Genomic DNA, 14,457 nt, shown 5'->3' with positions numbered 1-14,457 from the left:
TACCTATCAAAGGAGACCAGAAATATGCATATAGGCCTTATGGTTGAGGAGCTATTCCGGATTCATTTGGGGTATATTATTTTATGCGTTTGTTCCTAGGGATAGGGCTAGGGCTTAACAGGCTTGAAGGCTATCTAGTCAAGACAGCTGCATTATGTTAGCTCAGGTGGACTGCGAGTCCAAGCCAAGTCTTTTGGGGGCGAGAGAGGGAACAAGACTGTGGGACCTTCAATTATTATGAAGGCATAAACTTAGTTTGGGTAATGCCTCTTTAAATAAAAACAAAGCAGGCTCTTTTTTTTTTTTTTTTTAAAAGATTTATAAAATTTTTAATATACATTTTATTCTCATCCAGTAACAACAGAGTACTGACTTCCGCTGTGCAGCACACACACACACAAACCATAAATAAAAAAGAAAATAAAGAGAGTGAGTCAGCGGTGTGACTGGCGCTCGGCCCTGACAGCATCAGACAGAGCAGCAGCCGACTCAAACAGAAGGGAAACTGGACAGGAAAAGAACTTCTTCTACCGGCCACAGCGGCTGGTCAGTTAGAAAACCCAGCAGCCATTCTCTCTGTTTTACCAGCCCAATGTGATTTTTAGAAGATTTAGATTTGCCGCTCTACAGATCAGCAGGATTTCACAAAGCGATGCGGTTTGTCAGGTTAGCTCTGCACGTTCTGCTCTGACAAACTCATGACAAACATGAGAAAAGTGGAATGGGTATGGTAATCAGGGCAAGAAACCAACTTTTCGTTTACTGGCTGTGGTGGGTGGTGCGTCCCAGAATTCACCGGCCACTTTCACCAATTCACCAGCCAACTAGATTTAGGCTCAAGTCCTGTCGTATTTACTGTTCCACAGACTCTGGACGCATTTTGTCTAATTTATGTGACTGTTAGATGGAATAAATCGTCTCTTTTAGCCGTAGAAGTGGTTTCCCTCTCCTTAGCTTTGAAAGGACTTTGCCTTTTTTGGAAAACCTCTGCTCTCCTCACCCTTCATGGTGGAAAGTAGAAAAGAATATGAAAAAGGAATGGCGGCTGGGTGTCTGCCAAAACGGCTGCCAGACGAACTGAACAACCACAGACAAAACCTACCAGCGTTTGTCTGGTGGGATTAGTGTTGTCACCACAGACAGAGTTTCATTATGACTTCAATGCCATTGTGAAATATTTAATTAAATATTTAACGAGTAACCAAACTCCAAACCCAAATCTGGTAAAACGCATGCTACTGAACTGGTCATCTGCTATTGGCTGATCTTTGGTGCCAGATGATGATGTCACCTTCTACAGAGTACAACAGGCGGTGACATCATCATCATCAACATAGACAAGCTACCTCAGTGTCCTCTTTAAAAAACGCTTTTAAATTTTTTTATAAAATGGCTTTTAATTAGAGTTTTTCTTTATTTCTTTATGCTTTTATTCATTTATTTATTCTTAATATTTTTATTCATTGTCTTTTATCTTTGTTTTTATTTCTTGATTGCATTGTTATTATTCTATTTTGTATTTGCACTGTGTATTTTCTGTTTCTATGTCTGTGAAGCACTTTGTAAACTTGTTTTTGAAAAGTGCTATGCAAACAAATTTTATATTATGATCATCAGGCACCAAAGATCAGCCAATAGCAGATGGAAATTTCAGCAGCATTACTTTAGATAATTTTCAATTCCATATTTTTACCGGCATGTCTCATTACAGAGCGAGCACCAGTGTGTTGAAAAAGTCATGTTTTGGTGTTTTTGGGGTTCATTTTCGGAGCGTCCACCGGCCCGGTAGGACCGGAGAGCTGAGGAAACAGAAGTCCTGCAGCTCTGTGGTGAAGGAAGCGGTTATCAAAACTTTGGTCAGAATTGATCGGCAGAACGTTAAAATAACATTCTACCGATCGTTCTGGTTCTTCAACGCTCTGGTTTGGAGTTTTACTTTAGTACCCAAAAATCGGACAGTACCCTGAAGTGCTGGAGAGCGGTGAGATGCGAGATGTGAGCAGCTCCACAGTGACGCAAGTTCATGAGATTTGGAATCAGAATCAGTCAGTATGATGGAAAGAGATGGAAAACAGGGTCCATGTTGAAAATGGAGTTATGCTTTAAACTTAATTTTGGTATCGAAGTCAAAACCCCGGCATCGTGACATCACCAGGCGGGTCCGACCTGCTGCGGCTCCTGCTTTGTGAGATACCGTCTGCTCCTCCGGCAGACCTGAGACCAGTCACTTTAGGCCCCCGACACACAACAGATACAGTAAGCACAATTTTATATAACAAGCGCATATGAGTGTCGTAAAGACAGAGACATATTTGCACTTATATTACAGTGTAGACTGTACAAGTTCACATACAGAAATCTACCTTGCATCACGTCATGGAAACCAACGGAACAGTTCATTCGATCAAGAAGAGGAAGAGGAATGCAGGTTGTTTTTGAGGTGGACCGGTTTCTGGATGGTGTGCAAAGTAAAGAACCGCAGATTTCAAACAAACCTGGCAGCAGGAAGTGGAATAGAGACCTCAAAAACAGGGGAGGGGCACGGAAAAGTTCATGATAGAGGAGAAACATCAGCACTACTGTATTTAATATCTCTGCTGATGTCAACAAAAATATCATATCTAAAAGCATCGTGCCGATATCAGCGCTTTCTGAGTTTTACATGTCAAAAACCTCCTATGACACGGTAGCTAAGTCTGAACTCTGACCTCGCCTACATTTCCCAGAAAGCACCATGTCTCTTCTATACTGGTTCCAGGGGGAGGAGGGCAAGTGAATCATGGGAAGTTTAAGTGTAGAATGAGGGAGAGAAATGACTTGACTTAGACAAGAAATATCAATGAATCTTCTGCAAGTAAGTTCTTGTTTGAAAAAAAAAAAAAAAAAAAAAGTAGTTAGTATTTGGGGGTGATTTTTTTTTTTTTTTTTAAGTGCTGAACCCATTTAACAGTACAGTCACCCATTAGTAAAGGGTTTTCTTAAAACTGATGACTTCTCTAAGGCACAGAATGAAAGAGAAAGCGTTTTTTCACTAAAGTATCTGCGTGGCACCCTGAAGCTCCCATGTCAGCTGCAGTGTTTTCAGCACAGAGGCTTGTGGTTTTTGAGGCCTAATTCCACATTTAGCATGAACGACTATTTAGCATCAGGATGTCACACTACGCAGGGCGGGAAACTAAATCCACTGGCCACAGTGGACCAGCCACTTTCACTATTTTCACCAGCAAAACTACGGCTGGTTATCTGCCAAAGTGGCTGGGAGAGCAGACTGATCTACCAGCCACAGCCACATATTTACCAGTAAGTTAAGAGAATAGGATAAAGACAGAAAACCATTTTATTATTGGCTGTACAACTGAAACCAAGGTTCCTTTTCATTTCTAGACCAGTGTGCTTAGCAACAAGCAGGAAAAAAATACAAGAACCAAGCCCATATACCCACTAATAGAGGAATTAAAAATGTCCCGCTCTTTCGAAATTAGTTTACCATATTTAAGCACAAAAAGCAAGCCGATTAGTGGTCAACACCTTCTAAATTATACAGCAAAAGAACACTGAAAATGAATTGGAAGGATTGCACACATCTCAAGCCTCGATTCCTCAGAAGGTTAGTCTACATACGCATCCTAAATGAGAGGGAGATAACTAGGCATGGGCCGGTTTCCAGTTTCAAGGTATACCGCGGTTTGAAAAAGTCACGGTTCCAAAACCACTAATATTTCCCGTCATACCGTTCCGACGGTATGAGCTGTTTAGTTAAAATGACTATTCTCAAAGAGAGAAAGTGCAGGGAGTGCGCTCTTTGCCAAATTCAAGGTAACGTCTTGAAAATTAACTTGAGCGTGCATCGGACAGAAACCATTTTCCACCGGCAGGTTCGAGGAGTCTTTCATGGTCATGGGACTAGGGAGTTACCGTGCCTAGCTAGCTAGCTGACATTAGTGAAATAAATACTCTAGGCTAGCTACCGAGGCAGATAACATGGCTAATTAGCTAGCTAACATCAGCTAGTTTTTTGTCTTGTGCAGGGCAAACCACTGAATTTTGTCGGAATTAATTCAAAGCAAAATGCCACAGAGCCAGCAGGTCGTTTAACAAAACGTATTGCGCTGAAGACATGAACATAATGACCATGAAAGACTCCTCGAAAAGACTCCTGGAAAATGAGGCACAGACTGTGGCTATGTGGAGACTGAGAGAGAGAGCGAGTATGTGTGTTATACGGAGAGAGAGAGAGCGTGTGTGTGTGTGTATGTGTGTGTGTGAGAGAGTGAGAGAGCGAGTGTGAGAGAAACCGTGGTATTTTTACCTAAGGTTATCATACCGTCAAAATCTCATACCGGCCCATGCCTAGAGATAACTAAAGCCAGATAACGGCAGGAATTCAGGAAGGTACGGCTGATCCGTGGCGGTTTCCACAAAGCTATGGTCGGGAACCTGCGGTAAGGCCAGGCAAGGGGGCGAGGGGGGGGGCGGGCGAAGAGAGCGAGAGCTAAAGAAACGATGTGGGTGGATGCTGCGTGGTTCGGTAACAGTCTTCCACCGGACAGAGTACCGAGTACAGGATCAGATCTCCCAGCAGCCCCCTTGTCCTCCCGGATCCGTCCAGCTGATCGAAGTCCAGTCCAGTTAAATCGTACCCGTCCCTCCGCCCCGGGGGCCAGGAGCGTCCTCCAGTCCCAGACCGGAGGTTCTCCTGGCTCCCGGGTGGATTCCTCACAAAAAAAAAACGCCGGGGTCCTTTCAAACTTCCCGGCAGCAGTGTGTAGTCAGTGCCGTTTGTTGTCAGACCCCAGAACCATCACTCTCCCACCACCTTCCTCCTCCTCCTCCTCTTCAACCAGCCGTCCTCCAAACCCCAGAGTCCTCTGTCCCGGAGCGCAGCGCGGGTCATACCTCGTGGAAGGAGTCGTTGGCCAGGCTGGACGTCCTGTCGCCCCCCCGCAGCCTCTCCACCTTCTTGATGCCCTCTGACACCACGCACACAGACGAGGTGAGGCCGAGCAGGAACAGCAGGTCTGAGGACAGAGACACAAACGCCTGGTTTCCCTCCGTGTTTTTTTTATGCCAAACAGTTATCCCGTTACCTAGTCTGACGCCTGAACACAGCACACGTAACATTTGTGCAACTGAGCTAGGCAGATATAAAAGAATTCCTGAAGAGCTGCGTTTATGTGTTTTTTGGGATCTTGGTGTTGTTGAGGATGAATTTCATTTTGTGTTTCATTGCCCCATGTACAGTGATTTGAGGAATCATCTATTTGAAAAAATTCAGTTGAAGAACCCCGATTTGTTTTGGCTGTCTGAAGGTGATGTTGAGTTGGCTCTTTAATGAGGAGATTTCTGTCTTAGCAAGATTTACAGAAAATGCATGGCAACTAAGACAGAGAACACTGTATCCAACATAACAGGACATTTCTGTCATGGAAATTGAATGTTTTTGAAATGTTTTCCTTTTGAATTTGTGCAACTGTATATTATGATTTGTCATGTGGCCATCCTGGCTGTTGTTGCTGTCTAGTGTCTTGTAAGCCCATATGGGCTGGGCATCATAAATGGTGCAGGACACTCAAATAAAAACATCAATCAATCAATCAATCAATCAATCAATCAATCAATCATGTGCATCTGAACTTGTTCCGGTCCAGATGCAGCACTTCAGTCATGTTGAGCTGCTGCAGCAGTCTGTTCTTGTCCTGCCGGTCTACAGGGAACACAATTATCTAATTTTGCTTATTTTCCCATAAGTTGTACCCTGATGAACATTAATGTACCATATAGGAGAATAGAGAGTGTAGGTCTGCAGCCAAACAGAAGCTTCTCAGCGGCTCCATAGATAAACTGATTTAGATTTTCTCTGTTTTGTTTACTGACATGGTGATAAATGAATATAATAAGCAATATGCTGACATATAAATACATTTATATGGCTCAAATACAACAGACCGCTGTTCTAGTCTGACAGTATCTTCAAAGTTGCAGCTCCGATCCGGCTGCGTTTCAGATTCAGCAACGTGCAGCAAAATTGTGTAGTCCAAATTTTGTACCATGTTTGAACACATGCCGTTTCAGGTGGAGGCGCCACATGATACTGAGACACACCAGTCCACAGTCTGGACCCACCTGACTGAATGTTCTGTGTTCCTCATTCTCTTAAAGCCGTTTTGATCTAAAGGCTTCTGCTTAAATGCTTGAAATGAGTTTCTTAGACAAATATAAATAGTGAAGTTGATCCTATGTATGAATTTCTTTCCAAAGTCTTTGTCTGTTTTGATTTGTTCAACACTTTTTTGGTTGCTGCAAAATTCCATTTGTGCTATTTCATAGTTTTGATGTCTTTACTGTTATTCTAAAATGTGGAAAATAGTAAAAATAAAGAAAAATGTGGCGTGTCCAAACTTTTGACTGGTAGTGTAAATGAACGACGACAAACAAAGCAGTCGTGGTTTCCGGTATAAACACATCTTGACAACAGATTTAGAGAGATTTTTTTTTTTTTCCAGGTGATCCCTCAGTAGAAACCGAGGCTTCTCTCTTACCGAAGATGCTGAGGCTCTCTGTCTGGAAGACGCTCTGCAGAGGAGGGAAGTAGATGACCAGCAGCTGGCCCATGATGGAGCCCAGGACGGCGTAGCAGAACATCCTGTTGCTGCACAGACCCATCTCATGCACCATCCGGGTCTGAGGAGCAGCCGCAGGTCAGACGGAGGAGAGGAAGAAACATTCAGGCTGCTCAGTATGTGTGACTACAGTTAGACCGATACATGGGGCTGATTCTGGCCTTTTATTAAAAACAGGATATCAGCCAGTCTGTGTTTTCCACCTCCGATACGATGGAGGATTTTACTCAACAGCTGTCAGTCTGTAACACCTTGGATTATTTTTGCATGAAAATTGTCATATTTAATGATACTGAATATCGGAGGAAAATATCGAATACCGGCAATATGACTCCATGAATATCGGCCTTCAAAAATCCATATTGGTCCAACCCTATTTGTGACCTAAAGGAAACTAATCTGTAAGGGCTAGTTCAGATTTTTGAGCAGCTTATCTGATTTATGATGAAGTGTGACTTGGTGTTTTGGCTGCTGAAATATCAAAACACAAATTATATATTCAGTATAATTCAATAGTGTGTCAAAACAACACCCTACACCTGCAACACTCCCATTTTACAAGATCTTCATTAAAAACAGAACGAAATTGTGATTTTTTTTTCACTGGCATTAATGGTGAACATTTCAGCAAAAACAAAACAAAACAGGTAAGCAGTTAGGTTTCACAGTTTTGCAGGAAAGTGGGAACAGGGCATTGACACAAAGCTCCACACCAGGCTGAGGAGAACTAGATGTGAGAAAGTCTGAAAGCGGTCGGGACCAGCGGTGTGACCCACCTGTGAGCGGGAGCTGAGAGCGTTGAACATGTCGAAGAAGACGAAGCAGGTGAAGGTCATGGTCGTGTCTCGAGGAGTGATCACGTTGTCCCGCAACTGAAAACAAACGGCACAGACAGTAAAACCCCAAAATCCGCTGGATGAGGTGCGTCTCAAGTTCAAAGTTCAAGGTTCAGCTTCACTCGTCTCGTTGGCCAACTGGTTTCGCAGAAAGTATTTAAAACAACGTGACTACAACGTTTGTTTACTCGTCTGTCCGTCACGCACAATATCTCAGATGCTGCAGATCGGATTTTCATGAAACGTAACAGAGTGATGCGTCTCAGTGCTCCATTCCAGCATTTTCAAAATTACACTGATTGCCCTAAGGGGGGCGCCACAGTGTTTGTTTAATTATTTGTACGTCAATCAAGAAACATGAGGTAAGATATTTTCTACTTATTGCCCCACTACAACTCTTGGAGGACAGCATGTTTATTGTTTACTTGTTATGAAAAAAATCCTTATATTTTTATATTGGGCTGGGGAAATTTCAAAAACCCTCCACCAAGGTTATTATCGTTAACGAAATAACAAAAACTAGGTGTGAAAAAACATTTTCGTTGACTGAAATAAAAATAAAAACGAGGCTTTACAAAAAAGACGATAACTAACTAAAACTGTATTGTGCGTTTACAAAACTAACTAAAATAAACTAAAATTATAGAGAAAATGTCTTTAGTCTTCGTCAATTTATTTCATACATAAGCCTAGTATTTTGAATTTTTGAATCTCACCCCTGACAAATACCCCATATTACAAAAAAAAGACTAAAACTAACACTGAAACTAATAAAAACTAAACTAAAACTAAGCATTTTCAAAAAACACAAACTAAACTAAAAAACTAGCAAACCCGCTTTAAAAATCAATTAAAACTAAACTGAAATTGAAAACAAAAAGTCAAAACGAAATAAAAATAAAAACTAATGAAAAATGCAAAACTATAATAACCTTGCCCTCCAGAACAAGACTCTCACCCAGGTCTATGAACTCTACTGGGAGTTTCTCACTAAGACAAAGAGAAACGTATTTCACACTGATCAGCAGAGAGAGGAGGAGAGGAGGAGGAGGAGGAGGAGGAGGAGGAGAAAGCTCTGACCTCTCTCCAGAAGACGAAGAGCGTCCCGCAGACGATGATGAGCGCCGACACCAGGACTTTGATGAGCAGGCTGCGGGTGATGATGCTGTCTCTCACGTTACGAGGCGGCTTCCTGATCACGTCCCGGTCCACAGGCTCCACCCCCAAACTGCACAGGACACAACGCCCGTCACATAATATCAGTAACATATCTATCAATATATCTATCTGTACTAGATCTACACTTCCAGTCAGTCTGGACCCACCTGACTGAATGTTCTGTGTTTCTCATTCTCTTAAAGCCATTTTGATCTACAGGCTTCTGCTTAAATGCTTGAAATTAGTTTCTTAGACAAATATAAATAGTGAAGTTGATCCAAGATAGTTTGGATTTAACACTTTTTTGGTCGCTGCATAATTCCATTTGTGCTATTTCATAGTTTTGATGTCATTACTATTATTCTAAAATTGAATCATTTGTTACTTTCTCTATTTTACTCGCCAACTAGATATTTAGAATAACTGCAAATGATGGTTGGTTACTTATCAAAGTGGTGGAATTGAGTGAACTAGCTCAATCCAAAGATTCTGGTACCTAGGCGTCAATAAGAAAACAAAACCTTTTCCCTTAACGCTAAAAGTTTATGAATTTGATTTGAAATTTCATTCAATATCTGCCAGTCTTTCAGTCTTAACACTACAGTTCCCATGATGCCCCTGTACCTCTGAGCGGGAGGTCCGTCCATGATGATGTTGATCCACAGGATCTGCATGGCGTTCAGCGGGTTGGGGAAGTTCATGAGCGTTGCCAAGGAGATGAGCGTCAGCGCTGCAATACTCCTGGAGACCAGCAGGGAAGAGGGAGGGAGATAGAGAGAGAGAGAGACAGAGAGAGAGACAGAGAGACAGAGAGAGAGAGAGAGAGAGAGAGAGAGAGAGAAGGAGAGAGAGAGAGAGAGAGAGAGAGAGAGACAGAGAGAGAGAGAGAGAGAGAGAGAGAGAGAGAGAGAGAGAGACAGACAGAGAGAGAGAGAGAGAGAGAGAGAGAAGGAGAGAGAGAGAGACAGAGAGACAGACAGAGAGAGAGAGAGAGAGAGAGAAGGAGAGAGAGAGAGACAGAGAGACAGACAGAGAGAGAGAGAGAGAGAGAGAGAGAGTGTTAGTTAAAAAGCAGAACTGGGTATTTTGTATCATTATAGAGCTGAAAACTGATGACATAATTTCAATGTCAATGTATATAAAAAATTATAAATGGTGAGATTGTTTTCCTGAGAATCATGTTTGTACATGTCCATGCTAGCTGGCTAATCAGTAGAGATGGGACGATGTATCGAATTTCAATACATCTCAATACAAAAATGTGTCAATCCATATGTTGTGTCAGGAACATGAATGGTGATATCAGCTCCATGTTATTCTGCTGTCAGGAACATGAATGGTGATATCAGCTCCATGTTATTCTGCTGTCAGGAACATGAATGGTGATATCAGCTCCATGTAATTCTGCTGTAGTAATCACTAATGAGACTCTTGACCATCACAGTTTCACAAGCTCTCCATCCAGATTATATTATTGTCACTTTGTAACGACATTTTTAAATTGTTGTTTACATTCTAGCAGCCAATGGCATCGCTAGAAAGATTTGAGTCTCAGAAAGAAACAGAATTCTGCAGTCAGACTTTGTTGTCACTGAACTTTTATTGATCACATCGTATCCTGGTTGTATTGATACTGAACCTCAGATCACGTATCGAATCGTCCCCTCCTTACTAATCAGTGCTCATTCGCTGAAAGGGTTCATGCATATTAAGTAGCTGGCTCCTGTGTCTGCATGACCCGTTTGACACCCGCTGCCAGCAACCTTCAACTGCCTCTTCTCCCGCTGTAGCTTCATCTAACTACCTACAGTTAATAAAATGTATGACAAAGCAGGATTAAATAAACAACGCTTCCACATTCAGAAAAACACCACTGCTGTTTCCTACCATTGGAAATTACGTCGATGATTGATGTCATCAAACATTTTTTTATAAAAACAAAACATACAATCAACCTGAGCCGTATTATACCTGTCAGTAAATTCAATCTGCAGCTGGAGGTTTCAGTCTTTCACTAGACAGATTCTCATAGAGCCTCATTCTATCTGCTCTCTCTGCCAGAGGGAAAACGACCACATTAAACCACTCGGGGGCAAAGGTGCGTTTTTCGAGTTGCATGTCTGTGCAACACAGAAACAGCCTGTGGTTTTAGGAAGCTTGAAGCACCAGGTGGGTGGAGTTCACCACAGCGAGAGCAAAGAGAGTTAAACAAGCACAGGAGCTCAGACACTTCAGTTTACTTTGGTGACTGACATCCAACCTGTCAGTGTGTAAACTCCACCCATCTGGTACTCAATTCTGCTTGAAACAAACAAAATAAAACAAACAAAATCAACTATTTTACTATTTAAGTGCCAACAGCCACAGCAATACTGTATGAGGTCAAACCAAAATGAACTTTGTGGCTCTCCTGCCAAGGGCCGGGCCACTAAACTAAATTATCTGGCACCGATAATATTTTACCAGCCAAGTGACAGTTAATGTGTCAGAGCCTGATTACAACATTACGCCCCGCTGACAAATCCTCTGTGAAGAAGACAGAATATCATCTTCTGAACAGAGTAGTGGCGATCAATAGCAGCATCTGTTCTGGACTCATTCAGAGCAACAACACTGCCGACAGAAAACTAAAACACTGAGACCAGTTTTCAGCTCCAACCTGCACTGGACCTGAAGCTGACACCAAACCAGGAAGAGACATGGAAACAAATATAAAATCAGTGGTGGAAGAAGTACTGAGATCTTTTACTTCAGTAAAAGTAGCAATACAACAATGTAAAGATACTTCAGTAAAAGTAAAGTAAAAGTCCTGCATTCAAAATCCTACTTAAGTAAAAGTACATAAGTATTGGCAGCAAAATGTACTTACAGTATCAAAGTAAACGTACTCATTATGCAAATGTCCCCATTTAGAGAGTTATATTTTTCATAAATTATTGGAATATTAATACTGATTTATTGACATACATGTAAGCAGCATTTTAAAGTTGTCAACGTGAAGCTAATCTTAACAATTTAGCTATACTTTTGGGTAGTCTAATCTATAACAATGCTATTTTATAGTTATTTTATAAAGATGATCAAATGTTTTAAATATAAAATATTGATCTGAAAAGTAACTAGTAACTAAAGCTGTGAAATAAATGTAATGGAGTAAAAGGTACAATATTTCCCTCTAAAATGTAGTGGAATAAAAGTACAAAGTAGCATAAAACGGAAATACTCAAGTAAAGTACAAGTACCTCAAAATTTTACTTAAGTACAGTACTTGAGTAAATGTACTTAGTTACTTTCCACCACTGTATAAAATGACCCAACCATCCCTGGGGCAGAAGGAGGAGACTTGCCTCTGACAGTGTGAGGTGAAAGAGAGACGGGAAACTCACGTGCTCAGCTGGAAGCGGACAAAGTTTTTGATGTTGTTGTAAATCCCTTTGCCTTCCTCTATGGCCGACCTGAGAGCAAAGAACAGTGAAGACTTTACCTTCTCTTACAGACTCTTCAGTAGTGAAAAGGCAGCTTGGTATAAACAGTATAAAACCTGTTGGTGTTTGACTTTATAAAGCATATTCTTTATTCTAATTCTCAAGATTACAAAACAAAATGTAGATTGCTTTAACTTTTCAAAAATATCACAGTGCAGAATATATGAAAGCCAGCTGTCTGTCTTATTTCTTTGCTGTGCAATCCATGACTTTTCCACTATTCAAAAACATAAAGCCACATTTCCATGACCAATACCTGTCAGTTTCTATGTTCAAATATTATATTCTTTGGTTGAACAGCTTATTTGAACATCTTAGGTCCTGTGATGGACAGCTATAACTATCATTTAGTACTTATCCGATCAAGATAAGTGTTAAATGTTATTTTGTTGTTTAGTTTTAAATGTTATTTTGCTTTTCTATTCTTCACTCAAAAGCGGACTATACCTACAAGCAGCTCAGCACCGACATGTTTTCTTCCTGTCAAGTGTTTAGGAAAAAAACTTTGATAATGTTTCTTTAACTTTTGAAAGACATCTATGATCGTGTTAGTCATGTCAAGCGCTGGGAAAACCACAATTTTATAATTCCATGACATTTCCAGGTTTTCTGTGACTGTGGGAAAGCCTGTAGATGTAAAAAAGACCCACATGATGGTCTGGAAGTCGTCGTCCACCAGGATCATGTCGGCCGCCTCCTTGCAGACGTCGGTGCCCGTCTGGCCCATGGCCACGCCGATGTCCGCCGCCTTCAGAGCCACGGCGTCGTTCACCCCGTCGCCCGTCATCGCCACCACCGCGCCGATGTTCTGCAGAGACTGAAGGGGAGCGAGACTTTTAATATTCATACACTGACAAGTATCATCTGATGGAGGCTTTTATCCAAAACACCTCACAGGACCAAGAACAGATTCATTCTCAGCACACTACACAGGGAATCAATCCCTTTGGCAGCATTAAAGGATAAGTTTGGCAATTTTGTTCCTTAATGAGTCTCTTCATCCCTGTAGCACTTGGACCCACAGACAATATTGGCTACTTAATATCAGGGTTCCTACACATTTTCAATTAAAAAATTCCATACTTTTTCTTGATTTGTTTTGAAGATTTTGTCTGGTGTTCAATATGATTTATGCAGATAGACATCTTGCCCCTGCTAACTAGGTCATATCACTGTATAGATGAAGATTGTTCTTCACAGAGACAAATATCAGAATATGTGAGATGATTGGCAGGGTTCCTACACGCTTTCCATTTTAAAATTCCATATTTTTCCCAGACCCTATGTTCTTGACCGGATTTGATTTTGGTGGGTATTTGATATAATGCATGCTGACAGCGGCTGGGTAATAAGAGCGTCCCTCTATCTGAACATTATTCTTCACATCAACAAAAACTGTGGACTCAAAGTGGCTCTACAACAACATAAAAGCTAGCATTATGTGTGTATTGGACCTGAACCACAATATTTTCCATATTTTCCAGACATTTTTTCAAATTCCCAAACTATTCAAGACCTGGAAATGATCAAATTCATTTTTAATACTTTTCCAGACCTGCGTAGGAACACTGTAAAATGCATGAACCCTTTCAGCCAATTGAGTCAGCTGTCAGTTGAAGCTCTGCTGCCTCTTGCTGCAACAACGAGTCCAAACTGTTTGTCAGAATATCTCCAGAAAAGCCGTTTGTGTCTCCACAGTCGAGAGGAAACAGACTCAGTTCCTCCGTTACGCAACTTTCACTAAACAGGAAATCACAGAACTATTTTTCTCTGCCGCAGCACAGAGCGCTGTGGGGTGAAAGGCGGTTCCTGGTGGAGTGATCTGGTTCTGGACGGTCGGGTCAGATCGTAAACAGTAGAGTTCGGTAGAAGACGATCTGCCGAGTGGAAACGGTCGGTGCCGCCGCTTTCCCGGGCCGCGGAGAGAAATACGGCGGTCGCTCTCCGTATCGTTTTCACAAACAGCTTTTCTGGAGATATTCTGACAAACAGTTTGGACTCATTGTTGCAGCGAGAGGCAGCGGAGCTTCAACTGACAGCTGACTGGAGACAAAATCAAAGAACTTATCCTTTAAAGGTTAGAGAAGTAGAGCTCATGGTCAGTAGGTTGCTGGTTGGGAAAATCAGGTTGGGAAAGTGAAAATGGCCGAGTCTCTCCTCTTCCTCACTAGCTGCTGTCAAGTCAGTCTAACCGCTCAGCACCAACTCACCTTGACTATCTTCAGCTTGTGTCTGGGACTGGCTCGGTAAAACACCGCTATCTGTGGAGAGAGACAGTGAGGTTCACACACCACAGAAACATAACACATACCATATTTCCTCTAATATTGGCCCGGGCCTTTACTTTCCTCAGCTGCA

The 14,457-nt window shown here is 41.8% G+C and overlaps 1 protein-coding gene across 1 annotated transcript in view; it reads right to left on the bottom strand.

The window, feature by feature from the left end:
* Positions 1-341: 341 nt before the first annotated feature.
* LOC139657538 (calcium-transporting ATPase type 2C member 1-like) overlaps positions 342-14,457 on the bottom strand; it is a 17,515-nt gene continuing 3,399 nt past the window's right edge. Inside the window, exons 5-12 of the mRNA XM_071535456.1 lie at positions 14,310-14,360; positions 12,750-12,916; positions 12,001-12,069; positions 9,239-9,355; positions 8,537-8,684; positions 7,397-7,492; positions 6,540-6,681; positions 342-5,018 (exon numbers count right to left, since the gene is read on the bottom strand). Of these exons, the coding sequence (XP_071391557.1) occupies positions 4,891-5,018; positions 6,540-6,681; positions 7,397-7,492; positions 8,537-8,684; positions 9,239-9,355; positions 12,001-12,069; positions 12,750-12,916; positions 14,310-14,360 (918 nt within the window). The 3' untranslated portion in view covers positions 342-4,890. The remainder of the gene's footprint in view (positions 5,019-6,539; positions 6,682-7,396; positions 7,493-8,536; positions 8,685-9,238; positions 9,356-12,000; positions 12,070-12,749; positions 12,917-14,309; positions 14,361-14,457) is intronic.

This window comes from Centroberyx affinis, unplaced genomic scaffold (genome assembly GCF_046629955.1).
Source record: "Centroberyx affinis isolate AG114_WGS23_722 - 3 ecotype Tasmania unplaced genomic scaffold, CSIRO-AGI_Caff_v1 ptg000012l_1, whole genome shotgun sequence".
NCBI classification, from domain to species: domain Eukaryota; kingdom Metazoa; phylum Chordata; class Actinopteri; order Beryciformes; family Berycidae; genus Centroberyx; species Centroberyx affinis.
The sequence above is the reverse complement of the archived record's forward strand: the minus strand, read 5'-3'. Positions and strand labels throughout refer to the sequence as shown.